General features: G+C 41.2%; 2 protein-coding genes and 1 long non-coding RNA gene across 3 annotated transcripts in view; 2 read left to right on the top strand and 1 right to left on the bottom strand.

The window, feature by feature from the left end:
* Positions 1 to 22,131, top strand: part of CCDC146 (coiled-coil domain containing 146) — a 96,568-nt gene that overhangs the window by 29,115 nt on the left and 45,322 nt on the right. The window lies entirely within an intron of this gene.
* Positions 3,811 to 9,299, top strand: LOC309394210. Its single transcript, XR_014175711.1, has 2 exons — positions 3,811 to 6,448; positions 9,195 to 9,299. It is a non-coding gene; the product is annotated as an uncharacterized lncRNA (long non-coding RNA).
* FGL2 (fibrinogen like 2) lies at positions 4,379 to 20,560 on the bottom strand. The gene is made up of 2 exons (XM_081957101.1): positions 19,879 to 20,560; positions 4,379 to 10,452 (listed from the first exon to the last, which is right to left on the bottom strand). Exons 1-2 carry the CDS (start codon positions 20,507 to 20,509, stop codon positions 9,749 to 9,751), a joined length of 1,335 nt encoding a protein of 444 aa, XP_081813227.1. The 5' UTR covers positions 20,510 to 20,560; the 3' UTR covers positions 4,379 to 9,748.

Below are 22,131 nucleotides of genomic sequence, written 5' to 3'. Positions count from 1 at the left end.
TTTAGATCGTGGCGTTCAAACAATCATAATCTCTTATTCTCACTTTTCTGGCTTTCTATTCGGGACAAAACATTATAATCAGGTGAATTTTAAACTCTTATTTAGGTGCTTACATGTATTTTTCCTCTGGAACTATCAGCCACAGAGTCTTTTTTGGCCTGATTTTGTTCTTCCATACGTCCTTGGACAGATTCAACAGCCGTTTTGTATAAAGAAAGTGTAAAAGCGTTTAGTGTACTGGGTGGGGTTCAATGCAGATACTTTTATCTCTTTAATATCTCTTGCATGAGGACTAAAGAATGCAAAATCATTTTTTCCAAATTAAGAGCCAGTGTCTAAATAGGAGGAAATGCTTTGAGGCCTCATATCTTAAGGCTGACTCTTAACATGCGCATAAGAGGCCCCCGGAACCGCTGAATGTAATGTCACCAGTGAACAAAACTTTTCCAGCTGGGCCATAATTGTTGCATGAAGACAAGATTGTCAAGCCATGACTATTGCTGTATTGAACGTATGACATTGTGAAGCTCTCTCACACAAAGGTTTCTTTTTTCCCGAGGGTTCATAATTCCGCAAATCAACTTGTGAGTGTGTTAGATCCGGGATCCCCAACTGGGCCACGCGAGTCGTGGACAAGCAAGCAAACTTTCGTCTGCACATGTGCAGCATATACGTTGCACATGTGAAACCATTCCCCCCGCCCCCCTTTCCTGGTCCATGAAGGAAGACAGTTTTTCTTCAGAAACAGGTTCCGGGAACTAGTAAAGTTGTGGATTGTTGTATTAGATCATTTCCATTCCCATGTGAAATTACTGAAGAATCGAAAGAAGGCTTTCATCTCTATAAAACTACTTTTTTATGATCCTGTAATTGATTAATTCGGGGTAGAGATGGGAAACTGGATGGAGCTGAGCATTTACTGGCCAGACGCCCTTCCTGATGCCTACACGGAGTTCACAGCAGTTTTTTTTTTTTTGCGCCCTGGAAGAGAAACATTTGGTGGAAGGCAAGTGCCTTTACCACTAGGCCATCGTGCCACTTATAGGGCTTTCACACCTATACAATATCTGAATTATATATACAGTCGTGACTGTAAAGACAGACTCGCAATAGAGTGGCGCAATCCTTCAGCATGTATAGTATGTATTGAGACTCTCTTTAAGCATTATGCTCAGCGTTACCTAGATATGGAGTACCCCAAGGCTCTGTTTTAGGCCCAGTACTCTTCAACATCTTCATCAATGATTTGGATGAGGAGATAAATGGGGAACTCATCAAATTTGCAGATGACACCAAGCTGGCAGGAATAGCCAACACTCCAGAAGACAGGCTTAAGATACAGAAGGATCTTGACAAACTTGAACATTGGGCACTATCTAATAAAATGAAATTCAATGGTGAAAAGAGTAAAGTTCTACATTTAGGCAAGAAAAATGAAATGCACAGGTACAGTATAGGTGATACTTTGCTCAATAGTAGTAACTGTGAGAGGGATCTTGGAGTCCTAGTGGACAACCGTTTAAATATGAGCCAGCCATGTGCAGCAGCTGCCAAAAAAGCCAACTCAGTTCTAGGCTGCATCAACAGAGGGATAGAATCAAGATCACATGAAGTGTTAATACCATTTATAATGCCTTTGTAAGGCCACATTTGGAATACTGCATTCAGTTTTGGTCGCTATGATATAGAAAAGATGTGGAGACTCTAGAAAGAGTGCAGAGAAGAGCAACAAAGATGATTAGGGGACCGGAGACTAAAACATACGAAGAACGGTTGCAGGAACTTTATATGTCTAGTTTAATACAATAGAATAGAATACAATAGCAGAGTTGGAAGGAACCTTGGAGGTCTTCTAGTCCAACCCCCTGCCTAGGCAGGAAACCCTACACCATTTCAGACAAACGGCTATCCAACATCTTCTTAAAGACTTCCAGTGTTGGGGCATTCACAACTTCTGGAGGCAAGCTGTTCCACTGATTAATTGTTCGGGAAATTTCTCCTCAGTTCTAAGTTGCTTCTCTCCTTGATTACTTTCCCCCCATTGCTTCTTGTTCTACCCTCAGGTGCCTTGGAGAATAGTTTGACTCCCTCTTCTTTGTGGCAACCCCTGAGATATCGAAACACTGCTATCATGTCTCCCTTAGTCCTTCTTATCATTAAACTAGACATACCCAGTTCCTGCAACTGTTCTTCATATGTTTTAGCCTCCAGTCCCTTAATCATCTTTGTTGCTCTTCTCTGCACTCTTTCTAGAATCTCAGCATCTTTTTTATATCGTGGCGACCAAAACTGGATGCCGTATTCCAAGTGTGGCCTTACCAAGGCATTTTAAAGTGGTATTAACCCTTCACGTGATCTTGATTCTCTGTTTATGCAGCCTAGAACTGTGTTGGGTTTTTTGGCAGCTGCTGCACATGGCTGGCTCATATTGAAATTATTAGATTATTTTCCATCTTCTTATTACAGTGTCTTTTCAGTGGAATTCAAACAAGGGCCTTCCAGTAGGAAGTTATGGGTAGTTGCAAACATTTTTCAAAAGGGAACATCCGTCAGGCAACAAGTTATGTGCCAGGGAGCCTCCTATTTTCCCTCTTAACTTTTTTCTGATTTTCATTCGTGATTTTCGTTTTTGGCCTTTTCGAAGACAAGGCAGACTTTTGAAACCAGAAGGGTCCATGTTTTTATAACATCAAAATAAACAAATGCTTTGAGTGGTGCAGTGGACTAGAAGTGCAGCTCTTTGCCTCACAATCAGGGGGGCTGTGAGTTCGATCCTAGATAGCAGCAGTTCTTTCTCTCTCTGGGCATAGGGAATAAATTATCTGCCGCAAACTATGCATTGGCAACAGAAAGGGCATCCGGCCAGTAAATGCTCAGCTGCATTCAGTTGCCCCAACTCCACCCCGATGTTAAGGATTACGGGGTCATTAAAAAATAAACAAATAAATAAACAAATGCTTTATTTGTTCCATAAAATATTAGTGTTTTTTTTTCCTTTTGACTTTCGCAGACAAAGGTTTGATATCTTCTGTTCATAACCGCCTGCAAAATTGGAATTTGCAGTCAAATTATTTGTGATTTCTGGATTTAATTAAGACTTCAGGGTATTGAAGTGTCATTCAGCCATATTTCCAGCAGGCGTTGAAACCTGAAACTCTACAAATATTGGAGCAAACTGCTATTCATCATCCTTCCTATGCTTGCTATGGCTACCAAGTGTTTGAGTCTAGCAACATCTGGGGAGTTGCCTGACCTCCTTCCCTGATTTAAAAATAAATAAATATATTTATCTGGCTCTTCATCCCGGAAAGTTAAAGAACAGCTCTTATAATGATGATGATGTTTAAGGAAAAAGCACTTAGAGATTCTGATTCCAATTTTCTTCTGGTTCTAACTGGGGAAATGGGGAATTCTGATTGGGTCCATCTAGAACTCAACATTAAGAAAACTAAGATCATGGCATCCGGCCCTCTCAATTCCTGGCATATAGAAGGGGAAGAAATGGAGGTAGTGGCAGATTTTATTTTCCTGGGCTCCAAGATCACCGCAGATTGTGATTGCAAGGCGATCAAACTGGTCAGTCCTAGAGGAGATCAACCCTTACTGCTCTTTAGAAGGCCAGATCCTGAAGAGTAAACTCAAATCCTTTGGCCACCTAATGAGAAGGAAGGACCCCCTAATGCTGGGAAAGATGGAGGGCAAAAGAAGAAGGGGACGACAGAGAAGGAGGTGGCTAGATGGAGTCACCAAAGCAGTCAGAGTGAGCTTAAATGGACTCCAGAGGATGGTAGAGGACAGGAAGGCCTGGAGGAACATTGTCCATGGGGTTGCAATGGGTGGAACACGACTTCGCAATAAACAACAACAACAACATCTGGAATTTCACGCAGAGGATTTAACAGTATTACAAAATAAAGCCATTATCAAGTCTGTTGTTTCTTTATTTTGTAGGCAATTCTGATGACAGTTGGCATTGAAAACAATCAGACATATTAGATGTAACGACGTAGGAGCAGATTACTTTGAGGCAAATACATGATTAAAATCATTTAAACACAGGAATGCTGAAAAATAACCCCATCAAGGTAGATCATTGAAAAAACATTTCACAAAAGTAAGAATCGTTTACATGCAAGAGATGACATAACTTTCTCTGGCGTTTTGACGCAAAAACATTGGGAATGATAGCTTATTATGATGTCAATTCCCAGAGATGCCACAGTAGATAGATCTCTTGGAGTGAAGAATGGCCTCAAAACACTTTTCTAAAATTTCAAACTTCCTTGAACACATTGTGTAGATAAGCCTCACACAAAGTGAAACCCCGGCTAATTTCTGTTTTCGGCATATCGGTTGGCTATACCATTTCCCCCCCCCCCCCATTTGAACCACCATGCGGAGTTGATTAATATCAGGCGCATTACACAGATCATTTAAAGAATGATTTGCCAGAGATAAATGGTTTGGGTTTTTCATTTGGATAGCTTTTATATTTCCCCTCTATTTTGCAGGACATTTGATGGGATTCAACATCCGTTCTATTTTTAATTTTTCTTTTTTCCCCATCTAAAACATTTTATGTCCTGCTCTTAGCGTTGCTGTTTCCCATAGAGATCTTAAAGCTTTGCAAATATAGTAGTCAAAAACAGTCTCATAACATCCTGAACATTTATTATCTTGATTATATTTTGGAAGAAGTGTTTTGATCATCACCAGCGCTAAGCAGTAGTATACATTACGCGATGCTTTTTTTTTTAACAGGAAATTTGATGTGTGACATCAGAAAACGCCAAGAAACATTTTCAATGCAAACGTATATGTTTCCTCTCAACATTACCATTTCTTATACTCTCCAGTTAAATAAGATTTGTAACAAAGTAGTAAATATGGATTTAATTCTACTAGGCACAAAAGCCTCCTTTGTACTGCAGATATACATAAGCATCAATATTTTTTTTTGTCAATAGCAATAATATACAAATAAAATGCTAAATGCAGGCCTTCAAAAAAATCCGTTCTGCTTTAAATATTAATTTATGTTCCTCTGTGTATGTATCTTTCTCTTGTTCACAGTAACACAGTATTATAAATATACTTTAATTGTTTTCTCCATTAAAAACTAACCGTAGCTTAAAGCCGTGTGATAGGTACATTTCTACACGGCCTTTATGGATGAAATGTGTTACTTAAGCCAAACTAGCTGATTCAGTTTTTCCAAAGCTGGGATCCTCTAGTTGTATTACACTGTATTTCATTAGCATCTGAATATAGATCTTTTAAACATTTAATGTTGTTTTTAATCTAAGTGAAATGTTAATACTTGTTGTAAATCCATGTATGTTATGCGATACACTAAATAAATAAAATAACTGTTTTTCCTGTCACGCCAAGAATGATAAGATCTATAGACTTACACATCTGTGGTGTGTTGAGCTGGGGAAAACTTTTGGTTTTTTAAAAAAAATAGCTTTTAAAAATCAGGCAAATATATGAACTCTTTTGAAGGAAATATCACATGTCACGCCCCCCCCCATCCCCCCAGCATTCCAAAATGAGCAATTCTGACTAAGTGGACAAAATGTGCTGTCGAGTTGGAGAGTAAATAGAGCGTGCAGAAGGATGATTCTCTAAGTAGTAGTTGGGAATGTTCAATCTCAACCCAGGGATTAGCAATCTGAACTCCTCCGGTTTTATTGACTTTAGGATTCCTCACTTCCCATGACTCTTACAATCGCCCAATGTATCGGACCATGTTCCTGTGGCCACCTGACCTTCATCTTTGTCAAGAGAATGAAAAGAAATGCCAACCGAAACTTTCAGAGGTATTTTAAACGGGGAAAGATCTGCCTTTGAGGTCCTGCACCTCATCCATGAGGGTTTTGATTGAGTCATTAACCAGCTGGGCACCATCTTGATTCTAGCAGTCTATGCGATTACACCCAAGTCAGTCTTAACCTTGTATAGGTAAAGGGCGAGGCCAATTTGAGGTTGGTACCACTCCACAAAAGCGCCTACGTCACCATTAATCTTGAGAAACCGAACTAAGGCGCGATCGCCTCAACTTTTCCTGCTACAATTTGGAGGAGTGTTACCCCTGGAGCTGTGAAGCTAAATACTAAAACGTACGAAGAACGGTTGGGTATGGCTAGTCTAGAGAAAAGAAGACTAAGAGTGACGTGATAGCCGTGTTCCAGTGTTTGAGGGGTTGCCAAAAGGAGAGGGGGTCAACCTGTTTCCCAAAGCACCAGAAGGCAAGACAAGAAATAATGGATGGAAAAGATATTAAGGAAAGAACCAACCTGAAATTAAGGAGAAACTTCCTAACAGTGAGGACAATTAACCAGTGGAACAGTTTGCCTCCAGAAGTTGTGGGTACTCCATCACTGGAGGTTTTTAAGAAGAGATTGGATAACCATTTGTCGTGTAGGGTTTCCTGCTTAAGCAGGGGGTTGGACTAGAAGACCTCCAAGGTCTCTTCCAGCTCAATTCTGATTGAAGCAGATGGTGCCCTGATGACAGCAATATTCACCTTGGCCTGCTTCCCAGCTCCTAAGATTAGTCATTTCTCTACTGTCGCTGTATGGCTGTGAAAATTGGATCATAAGGAAGGCTGAGCGCCAAAGAATGGAGGCCCTTGAACTCTAGTGCTGGAGAAGACTCCTGCAAGTCCTTTGGACGGCAAGGCCATCCAACCGGTCAGTCCTAGAGGAGATCAACCCTGACTGCTCTTTAGAAGGCCAGATCCTGAAGAGGAAACTCAAGTACTTTGGCCACCTCATAAGAAGGAAGGACTCCCTGGAGAAGAGCCTCATGCTGGGAACGATGGAGGGCAAAAGAAGAACGGGACGACAGAGAGAGAAGTGGCTGGGTAGAGTAACTGAAGCAGTAGGAGTGAGCTTAAATGGACTCCGGGGACTGATAGAGGATAGGAAGGCCTGGAGGAACGTTGTCCATGGGGTCGTGATGAGTCGGACATGACTTCACAACCAACAACAACTACTACTGCTGTCACTGGGGTTATCTTGCCATCAATGCCCTCATGCCCAATCCTCTTCAGTTGCTCCCAGGAGCAATTTTTGCCTCTCTTCTTTCCCAAAAGTCAACTGGTGTCATCTCCCATTGGCAGTGAAAAGCAAATGTTGATAAGAGAAGAACAGACGCAGGAGACAATTTGTTGCTGGCTAGTTTACACACTCTCGTTGGCTCCCTGGAAGGGTGGGGTAGTGACAGCAGTGCAGTGTGATGGATTGTGCACCTGCAGCAGCGGGGTGTGTGTGTGTGTGTTTTGCCACCTCAGAGGCTTCCCAGAAAGAGGTCCAGATTAAGAGGCTGCACAGTCCACAGCTGGATGTGGGGAAGGAGGAAGAGGTTCAAAGTAGCCTAGAATCTCTCAGGATATCTTTAACCGTGAGAGAAAGTTTGGCAAGATTCTGTCTGTCAGACACAAGCCAATAAAGGATTGGATTTGACGGCATATCATTGTCTCATCTTTGGACTTCAGCCTGACCTTCAACTTTATAAAAGCACTGCTCGGATTTTAATGGTACAGGTAGCCCTCGACTTATGACCACAATTGAGCCCAGCATTTCTGCCGGGCTAAGTGAAACATTTCTTAAGTGAATTTGCTCCATTTTACGACCGTTCTGGCCACAATTGTTAAGTGAATCCCTGCAGTTGCTAAATAACAGCGTTGTTAAGTCAATCTGGTCAGAAGGTTGCAAAAGGGGATCATGTGACCCTGGGACACTACAACCGTCATAAGTACATGCCAGTTGCCAAGCCTCTGAATTTTGATCACGTGACCACGGGATGCTGCAACAGTCTTAAATGTTTTCAGTACGGTTGTAACTTTGAACAGTCACGTAACGAACTGCTGTAAATTGAGGACTACCTAAGATTATTGAGACTGCATGGAATTATCCTATGGCGGGTTAATTTTCACCTTCATGTGACAGCTGCTGATCTAAATGTGATATGTTAAATTATGGTTTTCCTTCTACAAGCATAAAGATAGTTTGGGGATTATTTCCTCGCTTATTGAAAAAAAAACCTACAGTTTTTTTTTTAAAATCTAGAACTGGAAACACTTAATTAAGCCACAGTAATTTAAGTTCATTTAATTGTCCTTGTTTTCAAACATCATGATAAACATCTGCCATTGTTTTCAGTGGCACTTAAATTCATCTAATCCTGTCTTGAGTGAATCTTACCTGTTAACGTACATTCATATTTGAAGAATTGGCATAATTGTTACAATAGACTTCACGTGCAAAGCTCCATAAATTCATGAGAAATGACAAAAGCATCTAGTGGAATTTAACCTTTCTGGATCATAATCAACCATTTCAGACATGTATCCAATAAAGTCAACTATAATCCATGTATTTGTATACTATAACAAACATGATCGCATTTTAGAATAAAATGATAAAAACTTACTGCAATCGTACGCTAGAAAAGCTAAAATTAGTTAAGGTGCTCCAAGATTTTTCATGGCTTTTACTAAAACAAAACAAAACGAACAAATGCAGCTACTCCTCTACAAATTATTTAAACACAGTTCACGATAAAGAAAAGTGACAGTGGCAATGCATAATTCGTCATCTATAAAAATATAACCTCTATTATTTACATAGAAAAGCACAGTCGCAAAAAGATGAAGATTTTTCTCGCTCCTTGGAAAGCTCTCGCGAGGCAGTTTCGTTTCACTGGCTTTGAAAATAATGGTTAAATCACATTGACCTGCAGCATTTTCTCCAAAAACTCAAGGCACTGTAGAATGGGGCCTTCCCTCACTTTATCCCAACAACAATCCTGCAAAGTAGACTGAATTAAGAGACTGGGGGGTGACGGGGGACCACACTGAATTTATCAATATGTTTCTGGAACGTGCATTAAAATGGGGGGGGGGGGGAGATTTAGACTTTGGGCTTAAATGCCTTTAATTATCTGCATTTTTTCCTAGGAGCACATAATGGAACCGGACTATGGGAATTCCTTCAAAATCACTGTGTCAAAATTGAGCCTAAATCCAAATTCAGAAAATGCATGAGACTGAAATATTATTTAGTCCAGCATATAAGTCTTTGTGTATACCAAACTTCAAACTTGGCAATAGAATAGAATAGAATAGAATAGAATGAGCTGGAAGAGACCTTGGAGGTCTTCTAGTCCAGCCCCCTGCTCAAGCAGAGAGCCTATACCATTTCAGATAAGTGACTATCTAGATTCTTCTTGAAAATATCCAGGAAGGAAGGAAGGAAGGAAGGAAGGAAGGAAGGAAGGAAGGAAGGAAGGAAGGAAGGAAGGAAGGAGAGAGCAAGAAAAAGAAAGAGGAAGAAAAAGAAAGAGAAAGGGGAAAGAAAAAATAAAAGAAAGTGATAGGAAGAAGGAAGGAGGAAGGAAGGAAGGAAGGAATATAGATTTATTTATCCACAATGGAGCTCTATATGCCTTGTGGACTTCAACTCCCAGAATTCCGAGCCCTTCATCATGGCTGGCTAGGGAATTCTGGGAATCGAAGTCCACAAATATTAAAATTGCCAAGTTTGGAGACCTTTCTGGTGTACACTATCGTAAATTTGGTCAGGAAAAGAAGTCCATGTATTTTGGAAGAGAAATGCTTGCAAGAGAAAGAATTTTTTTTTAAAAAAAGAAGGAATGTAACAGAATATTCTTAAATTGCACTCAAATTCTGAGGGAAAGTGCCAAGATTGGACAAATTGGACTTTTGGAGGAGGGAAAGGATTCACGGCAAAAATGTTTTGGGCCTCATCATCATTTTAACCTTCCTAAAAGCTTTCCGGTAACCATTCATGTTCTGATCAGGCGTGTCCGTCCACGTGGCCCAAAAAATGCCATCGCGGATGCCTTTATATTTCTTGTTGTAATATTTGCCGTTGAGATTCGCAGCCAGACAAGCATTAAACCACCATCCAGAGCTATAATAGGCACCACAGTTGCCTGAGGAGTACTGGTCATTGTCTCTGTCCGGGGTGCTGAAGAACTTTTGATCGTGGCTGTAGCTTTTGCTGTAGTGCAAGGAGTCTCCGGCGCTGCCAGTGTAGGTGCCGATGGTTAACCGGTATTTGAGATACTCGTTGGCGACGTAGAACTGGTCGTATTTGGCATATTTTCGGACGCCGTTGAAATCTTCCAGCTCGATTCTCAGCTCCATCTCCTTGTTTTTGGTCAGGAGGTGGATTTTGTCGTTCCCCAGCCAGAACTCCTTCTCGTTGCCAAAGCCATTCTTGTAGGCCTCCCAGGTTCGGTTGAAGGAGACGCTGCCGTCCTGGCGCATCTGGAACACGGTCCAGCCCCCTCCAAAGGACTCCATGTCGCAATGCACCTCAAAGCTATGGTTTCTGGGATCTGGGGTAACTTTGTAGATGCCGTTCCTCCGGTTCCCGGTGGCGAAATAATTGGAACAGTCGCCTTGAAGAAACTGGATGACTGGAGAGAGGGAGGGAGACAGCCGGTTATCACAAGTGACAGGCTATTTTGACTTATCTAGCATAGTACCCAAGGATGCAGTTGTGATGAGATTGTATTTCCAAAAAAGAAGGTTTTTTTATTGGTGTTAGAACATGTGTAAAGAATGAAATATTCTGTGCTGTCAAGGACTTCCTTCCTTCCTTCCTTCCTTCCTTCCTTCCTTCCTTCCTTCCTTCCTTCCTTCCTTCCTTCCTTCCTTCCTTCCTCTATCTCTCTACCATTTCCTTTAATAAAATATCTTACAATCATTGAGATCTTCATTCCTCCCTCCCTCCCTCCCTCCTCCTACCCACCCACCCTCTTTCCATCTCCTTTAATAAAATATCTTAATCATTGGGATCTTTCTTTCTTTCTCTCTCCCCTCCCTCCCTTCCCCCTCCCTCCCTCCCTCCCTCCATTTCTCTACCACATCCTTTAATAAAATATCTTAGTCAGTGAGATCTTTCTTTCTTTCTTTCTTTCTTTCTTTCTTTCTTTCTTTCTTTCTTTCTTTCTTTCTTTCTTTCTTTCTTCCCTCCCTTCCCCCCTCCCTCCCTCCATCCATTTCTGTGCCATCTCCTTTACTAAAAGTCATTGAGATCTTCCTCCTTTCTTTCTTTCTTTCTTTCTTTCTTTCTTTCTTTCTTTCTTTCTTTCTTTCTTTCCTTCCTTCCTTCCTTCCTTCCTTCCTTCCTTCCTTCCTTCCTTCCATCCCTCCTTCCTTCCATCCATTCATTCATCCATCCATCCATCCATTTCTCTACCATCTCCTTTAATAAAAGTCATTATTTCCCTCCTTCCTTCCTTCCTTCCTTCCTTCCTTCCTTCCTTCCTTCTTTCCTTTCTCCATCCATCCATCCATCCAACCATCCACTTCTGTACCATCTCCTTTAATAAAATATCCTACAGTCACTGAGATCTGCTACAAGAACTCTTAGAGGCAAAAAAATTTTATCACAACCTTCCTTAGTACTATGCGACAGTTCAAAAGATTTACAGGCAGCTGTTCTCAACATCTGTGAGATGGCTTTTTCTGGGTGGAGTTGGATAAGAGCTGGCCTCATGATTTTTACTACTGTCCTTTCCGGGAAAACAGATTGATTTATTTCTAAGAAAAGTTAACTGAAACCGAGTCGGTGATGGCCAGTTATTTGTAGAAATAGCAGTAACTCTGCTATTAAAGTGATCCTGGGCACAATATTCTCTGAAAATGGTCATTTAAAAGTGATTTAAAATCCCAGCAGTGATTTCCTATAATAGTGGTGTTGCGTAACTTTTTGGTTTGGCACCAAACAGGAATGTAACACGTTATTTTTTTTTAACAAAAAAGGTCTTGCAGCTGTTTCCCAATTATTATAAATCATTTATGTCATTGGCATTTAATGTCATTATGTCATGGAAATAAGCAAGACAATTCACACGGTCCCAGATTTTTTCTTTTTCTTACACACACTTTGTTAACGTTGCAGCATTTCATTTATATTTTATAGAGAATGAAATGCTGATTCTTATATAAATATGCTGGAGTTATCATTTAGAGGTGCCAGGAGACAGAGTATTATCGCTTCAAATACTTAGGTGATCAGAGTGGTGTGATTGTTGCAAGTCAGATACAGTTAGCCCTTGTTTAACAACTGCCTTGTTTAGGGACCATGTTAACTTACGCGGGCACTGAAAAACTAACTTTATGATGAGTGCTTGCACCATATTCCTTTATTTGAGTTAGTTCAAGGGTCTCCAAATTTGACAGCTTTAGGACTTGTGGACTTCAACTCCCAGAATTCCTCTAGATCAGGGGTGTCAAACTCAAAGCTGGATCCGGCCCACAATGTGGGGCCACCCTGCAAAATGTAAAGTGCCAGTCTGCGTCGCTTCGTCCCAGTCTATCCAAAGCGAAGAGGAAACATCGGGCCAGCCTTGCTTTGGCCCAATCTACCCACGTCACTTCGGCCCGGTCAACCCAATGCAAAGAGGAAATATGCCAGCAGTTTGGGGAGTGTCACCAAGCTGGCCATGCCCACTCATTCGGCCATGCCCGCTTGGTCCGCCGAGGTCAACCACAAGGCTGATGTGGCCCTCAATGAATTTACGATACAATACAATAGCAGAGTTGGAAGGGACCTTGGAGGTCTTCCAGTCCAACCCCTTGCCTAGGCAGGAAACCCTATACCGTTTCAGACAAATGGCTATCCAACATCTTCTTAAAGACTTCCAGTGTTGGCGCATTCACAACTTCTGGAGGCAAGCTGTTCCAGAAGTTGTGAATGCCCCAACACTGGAAATTGAGTTTGACACCCCTGCTGTAGACTTAAACTCCCAGCATTACTCAGGCAGCTATGCTGGCTGGGGAATTTTGAGAGTTGAAGTTCACAAGTCCTAAAGTTGCCAAGTTTGGAGAACTTGGGGGCAGATTCAGGATGAATTGGCATTGTGAATGTGACATGGAAAGGAAGGTGTTATTTCTCCGACAAGAGTTGACATGTCACTTTTAGGCACAGTCAATATGCAGAGATGCACTGTATTTCCATGTGGCTTTATTGAAGTGTTTTTAATCAGTCTTAGAGAAAGCAAACGGTGGACATGTTCCTCAGCCAAAAATTATTGGATAAGGATTAAAAAATGGTTAGAGGAAATGGTAAAACTGCAAATAGAGTTAAAACCGGAACTGTTCCTGTTAGGCATATTATCAGGGAAATTTAACCCCCCCCAAATTCCTATATTTAATATTACATGTAATAACGGTGACTAGAATAGTATATGTTCGAAACTGGAAAAGCGGAAATACATCCTCTGAGGAAATATAATAAAGGAGATATTAGACTGCGTTGAGATGGATAGGTTAACTATGGAAATCAAAGACAAAGGAGAAACACAATACACAATTGCATTATGTGTGCGGGCTGTTTTGGCACCCAACAACAAAAAGGTTAGCCATCACTAGAATAGAATAACAGAGTTGGAAGGGACCTTGGAGGTCTTCTAGTCCAACCCTCCTTAGGCAGGAAACCTTACACTGTTTCAGACAAAGGGTTATCCATCAACTTCTTAAAAACTCTTCACTGAAGAGACATGCAAGCTGGAACTGAGGAGAAATTTTCTGATAGGGAGAACAATTAATCAATGGAACGGCTTGCCTCATGGAGTTGTAAATGCTCCCTCACTGGAGGTCTTTCAAGAAAAAATTGGACAAAATGGAATAAACACACTTCCGTCTCGGCATGGGGTCGGACTAGAAGACCTCTGTGCTCCCTTCCACCCCTAGGATTCTATGAAATAATGTATTTTATTCCTAAGCACCCTTACACTGTTTGGGAGGTATGCCAGGGGCAACGATTTATTCCTGGTCCAGATTTGTTTATAACAAAACCCAAATTTTATTAACCATATAACATACTTTGGGGGCATAAATATTTCGGTCTGCTCCGGATGATAAGAATCAGAAATGTCAACTGAATTCTTAAGTTGTTCCTTGGCTTTACAGTAATGTAATCAATTTAAAATGTTACATTTCTTGGAAAGAAGCTTGGAAAAAAGAATTATCTGAAAGCCAAAATAGATCATGTTTGAATGCCAAGTGCCATCATTTTACGATTTTTTTTTTTTAAAAAATTTTTTGCGGTTAGAACAGACTGCGTTGAAGATAAAGCAACTCCGAAAAACTGCCTAGCTGGAAGGAAATTGCCTACAAAACAATGCCTCCTTTTGCACTGCTTATATAGTATGACATTTTGCCAAGATCCCACTCTTGGTATATGATGTGCCATCTATTTAGAAAATATGATTTTTTTCCCCCTACTTCGATCCAGATATTTGCAGCTGAAGGATTCCATCATTTTGGGCCTTCCCTTATATAAGATTTCTATAGAAGCCTAGAACATATGGTGAACACTTGCATCGCTTTTTAAAATAGTTCAAAACAATATTTCATGATGAAGCTTTTAATTTTTTGAGGTTTTTTTTTTTAAAAATTCACACGCATGGGAGATTCAAACGGTTCCAGTCTAAAACTGAGGCATTTCACCAATATATTAGAATCAATATTCTGAAGATAAAGCTGAAAACAATATGGGGAAAAAGGACAGATATAATACTATTCAGGTGTTGCAGTCCCCATCATAAATGGTTTGAAAAATCCATCCCCCCCAATTTCACTCTTAAAACCCTAACCCAACCTAGATGCAATCCTCAGCCTTACTCCTTTTCCAAAAACTGTGGTTCCTTAATATTTCGTCTGTGGGGGACTTTGATGCTCCTTGAGCTTGGTTGTTTTGCAGACGTTTCTTTACCCAGCTAGGTAATGTCATCAGTGCTAGTGAGGAGTGGGATTTGCTCTCAGTTTATATTCTAATGTCTTCCCTTGTCAGGGTTGATTGGGATGGTCTTAGAGATTCTTTGGTTGGGCTGTTTGCTGTTGAATTTTCCTTGGCAGTTTTTCGATTGGGGTGTTCTTTATTTCATTGTTGGTCTGTTAACCTCAAGAGTTAATCTATTCTGGGTGCTGATTGCTGGTGGATCTTTTTGTTCCCTTTTTGGTGAGCCGGCTGTCTCTTTTGCAAAGTCTACAGATATTGTTCATGTCTCTATGTGTCTATCAATGGCTACCCTGTTTCTCTGAAAATAAGACCTACCTCGGATAATTAGCCCAATCGGGCTTTTGAGCGCATGCACTAAAATAAGCCCTCCCCGAAAATATTGCAACCCAGCAGCTGCCATGAGGTGACCACGCTCACCGACTCCTGCACCTCAAAAATAATAAGATCTCCCCGAAAATGAGGCCAAGCGTTTATTTTGGGGGGTCAAAGGAAAATAAGACCCTCTCTTATTTGGGGGGAAACTCGGTAATTTGTCATAGTACCGGGCTTCTAGAAATTTCAGATTTGGCTTGGTTTAGGATGGCCACATTTTTCCAATTGAAACTATGGTTAAGTCTGTCTACCTTATGGATATAAAAGAACTCCATTATCAAATCGAAAATGCTATCATCATCAGGAGAGCTACCCCTGCAATAAAACCAAGTTGACATTTTTCAGTTTCTGTGCATTAATGCAGGGCTCTCCAAACCTGACCACTTTAAGACTTGTGGACTCAAAGGGGATGTCTGAGGAATTGTGGGAGTTGAAGTTAAGGCGTGACATGATAGCAGTATTCCAGTATTTGAGGAGCTGCCGTAAAGATTGGTAAAAGTTAAAGGTTCCCCTTGCACATATGTGCTAGTCATTCCCGACTTTAGGGGACAATGCTCATCTCCATTTCAAAGCCAGCGCTGTCCAAAGACGTCTCCGTGGCCGGCATGACTCAATGCCAAAGGCCCACGGAACGCTGTTCCCTTCCCACCAAAGGTGGTCCCTATTTTTCTACTTGCACTTTTTATGTGATTTCGAACTGCTAGGTTGGCAGAAGCTGGGACAAGTAACGGGAACTCCCTCCGTTACGTGGCGCTAGGGATTTAAACAGCCAAACTGCCAACCTTTCTGATTGACAAGCTCAGTGTCTTAGCCACTAAGCCACCAAGTCCCTTCACCATGAAGAAGAGGAGGTCAATTTATTCTCCAAAGCACCAGAGGGCAGGACAAGAAACAATGGTTGGAAACTAATCAAAGAGAGAAGCAACCTGGAATTAAGGAGAAGCTTCTTCACAGTGAGAACAATTAACCAGTGGAACACTTGCCTCCAGAAGTTGGGGGTGCTCCATCACTGGAGATTTTTAACAAGAGACTAGATAGTCACTTATCTGAAATGGTATAGGTTCTGCTGCTTGAGCAGGGGGCTGGACTAGAAGACCTCCAAGTTCCCTTCCAGCTCTATTCTATTCTAAGTCCACAAGTCTTCATGGTCCCAAGTTTGGAGACCCATTGGCGTAGTGAAGATGAGTTACCAGCAATGCTTGCTAACAAGATTGGTAGGTATATTCTTGACTTGACACTTCAATAACATCTTTAATACTGTAAGGCAGGGGTCTCCAAACTTGCCACTTTAAAATTCAATGTAGACAAAAGAAAAGTCTTACGCTTAGGCAAGAAAAACCAAAAGTGCACATATAGACTGGGTGAAACCAGGCTTAATAGGCCTAACTGTGAGAGGGATCTTGGAGTTTTAGTCGACAACCAGTTAAATATGAGCCAGCAGTGTGCAGCGGCAGCCAAAAAAGCCAATGCAATCCTAAATTGCATTAACAGAGGGATACAATCAAGATCAAGTTAGGCACTAATACTACACTTTGAAGCCTCAGTAAGAGCACACCTAGGATCCTGCATCCAGTTTTGGTCACCACGATGTAAAAAAGATGTCGAGACTCCAGAAAAAGTGCAGAAAAGAGCAACTAGGATTTACTTTACTTTACTTTTATTTGTGCTTATAGACCGCCCCCTCTCCCAAAAGGGACTCGGGGCGGTGTACAGTCCATACAAGAAGAACATCATATAAATAATTAAATAATTAAACAGTTAAAATTGTTAAATAGATAGATAGATATGGAGGAGGTTAAAAGAAGGTTAAAAAGAACTGTACAATTGAGTAAAGTATCTAAATATAATTTTAAAAACCCCTAAAAATATCCCATAAATTAAATTTAAAAACAAGTCCCCTAAAATACCAGTAAATATGTCTGCCAGGAGGTAGCAGTTATGAATGTGCCAGGCCAGCTAATCGGAACAGGTGAGTCTTCAATTTTTGTCGGAAGGAGCGGAAGTCGGTGGTGGTTCTAATGTCGGGGGGGAAAACAACCAGGATGATTAGGGGGCCGGAGACTAAAACAAACAATGAATTAGCATGGCTAGTCTAGTGAAAAGAAGGACCAGGGGAGACATGAGAGCAGTCTTCCAATATTTGAGGGGCTGCCAGAGAGAGGAGAGGGAGGTCAAGCTATTTTCCAAAGCACCTGAAGGCCAGACAAGGAATAATGGATGGAAACTGATCAAGGAGAGATTCAACCTAGAAATAAGGAGACATTTTCTGACAGTGAGAACCATCAACTAATAAAACTGCTTGCCTTCGGAAGTTGTGGAAGCCTCATCACTGGAAGCTTTCAAGAAGAGACTGAACTGCCATTTATCAGAAATGATGTAGGGTCTCCTCCTTGGCGGGGGGGTGTGTTGGACTAGATGACCTAACAAGGTCCCTTCCAACTCTGTTCATCTGTTAACTCCCCAATTCTGAGAGTTGAAGTCCACAAGTCTTAAAGTGGCCAGGTTTGGAGACCCCTGCATTAGATTTAGCCCTGGCCAGTAGCGAACTGCTGGGCAAATGATAACTGGTCCACCTTTGGTACGCCCTTGGTATCCTTCGTGAACAGCAAAAGATGCTCTGATCCAACCTAATAAGATGTAGACTAAGATAGCTGAGTATAGAGTGTATTGTCAGTTTGCTAACATCGCACACCCAGCTTTTCCTAGGCTCATGTTTCTTTCTAGAAACCCCTGGAGGAAGTCTGCAATAAATGGTCCCTTTGTACTTTTCCCCTCAGTTGTTGATCCAAATGTCTACAAAAATTGTGAGGTTTGTACCCAGGTCCCAAATCCTTTCACCTAAACCAGGGGTGTCCAAACTTGGGAACTTTAAGACTTGTGGACTTCAACTCCCAGAATTCCCCAGCCAGCTGGCTGGGGAATTCTGGGAGTTGAAGTCCACAAGTCTTAAAGTTCCCAAGTTTGGACACCCCTGACCTAAACGGAAAAATCTATACTCTAAAGTGCTGACTGATGCTACTGCTCACCTGAGCTAATCCAGTCGTAATCACACTTACGACTGTTGCACTTGTGATCAAAATACACATGCTTATCAACTGATTCATATTTATGACCAGTTGCAGTGTCCAGGGGTCCTGTGATCTGCTTCTGCGACCTTCTGACAAGCAATGGGAAAGCCAGATTCACTTAACAACCATGATGCTGACTTAATAACTGCAGGGATTCATTTAACAACCGTGGCATGAAAAGTTGTAAAATAGGGCAACATTCACTTAGCAAATATCTCGCTTAGTAACGTACACTTTGGGCTCAATTATGGTCGTAAGATCAAGGACTACCTGTAATAATATTTGACTTCACTCCTAATTTCTGCAGCCAGCAATATCCATCTGCTGCTTTTCTCACTCTTCAGAGATTCCTTCATTCCAAAAAGAACAAGGTTGAATTAATCTTGTTAATTGTGGAACAACTTGCCTCCAGAAGTTGTAAAGGTCCAACACTGGAAGTTTTTAAGAAGAGATGGGATAACCCCCTAAACAGGGGGTGGACTAGAAGACCTCCAAGGTATTCTGTACCTACTCTACTCTACTCTACTCTACTCTACTCTACTCTACTCTACTCTACTCTAATCTAATCTAATCTAATCTAATCTAATCTAATCTAACCTAACCTAATCTAATCTATTCCTATTCTTATTCCTATTCCTAATTCTATTCTATTCTCTATTTATTTTCTATTTTCTATTTATTTTCTATTCTACTCTACTCTACTCTACTCTACTCTACTCTACTCTACTCTACTCTACTCTACTCTAATCTAATCTAATCTAATCTAATCTAATCTATTCCTATTCCTATTCCTATTCCTAATTCTATTCTATTCTCTATTTATTTTCTATTTTCTATATATTTTCTATTCTACTCTACTCTACTCTACTCTACTCTACTCTACTCTACTCTAATCTACTCTAATCTACTCTAATCTAATCTAATCTAATCTAATCTAATCTAATCTAATCTATTCCTATTCTGATTCCGATTCCTATTCCTATTCCTAATTCTATTCTATTCTCTATTTATTTTCTATTTTCTATTTATTTTCTATTCTACTCTACTCTACTCTACTCTAATCTAATCTAATCTAATCTAATCTAATCTAATCTAATCTATTCCTATTCCTATTCCTATTCCTAATTCTATTCTATTCTCTATTTATTTTCTATTTTCTATTTATTTTCTATTCTACTCTACTCTACTCTACTCTACTCTACTCTACTCTACTCTACTCTAATCTAATCTAATCTAATCTAATCTATTCCCAATTGTATTCTATTCTATTCTATTCTCTATTTATTTTCTATTTTCTATTTATTTTCTATTTTATTCTATTCTATTCTACTCTACTCTATTCTATTCCTACTCCTATTCCTAATTCTATTCTATTCTATTCTCTATTCTCTCTCTATTCTCTATTCTTTATTCTCTATTCTCTATTCTCTATTCTCTATTTATTTTCTATTTTCTATTCTACTCTACTCTACTCTACTCTACTCTACTCTACTCTACTCTACTCTACTCTACTCTAACCTTTCATCTGTTACTCTTAGGTAGGTATCAACCCCCGAAACCTGGCTTCTTTATAACTCAGTTCAACAACATTTCTCAACGTAATAAGGCGTTAACCCTTCAAATTCACGCACACATCGCCAACGTTGACTTACATGGTGTGGGTGCTACCGCTGGGCACTGTGAAGAGCACTTCATATCCAAACTCTTCACGAAAAACGTCAGGTTGGCCACTCTGTTGTCGACGTAATTTTCCACGTTGTTCATGTTGACCAGGTTCATCTTCTCCAGCCGGCCGTGCAGAGTATGGATCTGGTTCTTGGCGTTCTTCAGGTTCTCGGACAGCTTGTTCACCTTGTCCTGCAGGTCCGTGACTCGGTTGTCTTGCACGGTGCTCTGGTTGGCGGGGCCGTCCGGCAGAAAGTTGTTGGAATTGTCCTTCTCTCGGTTGTCATCTGCCTGGAGTTTACAATCCTGGCAGGATTTCTTCAGCGTGTTGACCATCTCCTTGAGGACCTCCACTTCCTTGAGGGTCTTCTCCATCAGTTGGAAGTGCTTGGGCAGCTGGATGGTCAGGGGAGGGAAATTCACCTGGTAGGGACATTCCTCTCCATCGCATTTCCCGCTGCTTTGGAGGGCGAGAGGGCAAGCCGAAGATACCTGATGTCCTCCTCCTCCCTCTCCTCTTCCTTCATCTCCCCTTCCTGCCTGTTCTTCCGACAGAACGAATCTGTTTGCAAACAGCAGAGCTATTGCCTGCAGCAATATCCCGCCGGCGAGCTTCATTTTGTCTGAGATCGTAGCCGCTCAGTGAGGAAGTGCGCGTAGCTCCAGAAACTTATATACAGGGCAGCTCGGTGGTGCTTGTGAGTTATCGCAGCCCGTCGGGCTCTGTTCTCAGAAAAGGGCGGGTGTACATCTTGCATCACAAGCGGAGAGTGATATTAATAGCAGCACAGAGTAGTGAAGAGAGAGAGAGAGACAGGGAAATCACCCAAACTCTCATGCTGTTCAGCTTTTGTCCACGTAAGCAATATTCATTAGGATACACACAGATGTAGATCATAAGATTTCCCCCCCTCTCCTCCAACCCCCCCACCCACCTTCCCTCCTCACTCATATTTTAATCTGGATTTGATTGCTCTTCTTTGGGGGCAAATCAAAACAGCCTGGATTTCTTCTTTAGGAGTCATTGATGTTAAACCAGGAAGGGGGGGAAAAATAATCTCTCCCCCCCCCCGGCCCTTTTTTAAAATATTGTATCTAATTGTATATAAGCTGCAATCGGGATCCCTTTTCCGCTTTCCTGTTTTGCGAAGCAAAATGCCCCCATGCTCCAGAGTCACTCTCATCCCGGTCTCTGTGTGTATGTGTTTGTGTGCGTGTGCGCGCATACTTTTTCCCAACCACACAATATCCATTTTTTGAAGCACATTTGAATCCCAACTATCACCAGTTCAGCGATTGCAGGAAATACAATACAATAATACAATACAAGACAAGACAATAGCAGAGTTGGAAGGGACCTTGGAGGTCTTCTAGTCCAACCCCCTGCCTAGGCAGGAAACCCTATACCGTTTCAGACAGATGGCTATCCAACATCTTCTTAAAGACTTCCAGTGTTGGGGCATTCACAACTTCTGGAGACAACTTCTGTTCCACTGATTCATTGTTCTCACTGTCAGGAAATTTCTCCTCAGTTCTAAGTTGCTTCTCTCCTTGATTAGTTTCCACCCATTGCACAATATCCATTGTGCAACACCCATTGTATTTCAAATGTCTGTTTGCTTTCCTAATGATCCCTGATGCAGAATTGGCTTTTTTGCGTTAGTTTAGATGCAGACAATGGGAGGGAGGGGAGGGAATTGAGGAAAGTTAAAGATTTTGGAGAACCAGGGAGAGGATCTCGAGAGGAATCAGCAAGAACAGTTATAAAAGCAAAGATTTAGGATTTCTCATCCTAAATAAGCCCGGGAAACAAGATAGCAATGGCAATACCACTTCGACTTATATTCCGTTTCACAGTGTTTTATGGCACACTCTGTCATGAAGCACTCTGACAATGTCAGCCTCTTGCCCCCAACAAATGCGTCCTCATTTTACCGACCTCGGAAGGAGGGAAGGCTGAATCAACCATGATGGAGTCAGGCTTGAACTCCCGGCGGTGGGCAGAGTTTGCCTACATTTATATTGTGTGGGAACAGAGTTGGTTCTGGGTATCATTCGTATTAATTCAATTCACAATAACAATAGTAGTAATCTCTCTCACATTTCTCAAATTTAAGCAGTCCTTATTATATTGTTCAAACTTATATATTCAAATAATGCCTAACTCCTCCATCTTTATCTCTACCTTCATCTATATCTTCCTTGTTCTAGCTAAACATTACTCTATATTATATATGAAC

The sequence above is a fragment of the Natrix helvetica genome (assembly GCF_964273705.1).
Source record: "Natrix helvetica genome assembly, chromosome: 6".
In the NCBI taxonomy this organism is placed as follows: Eukaryota; Metazoa; Chordata; class Lepidosauria; order Squamata; family Natricidae; genus Natrix; species Natrix helvetica.
The sequence above is the reverse complement of the archived record's forward strand: the minus strand, read 5'-3'. Positions and strand labels throughout refer to the sequence as shown.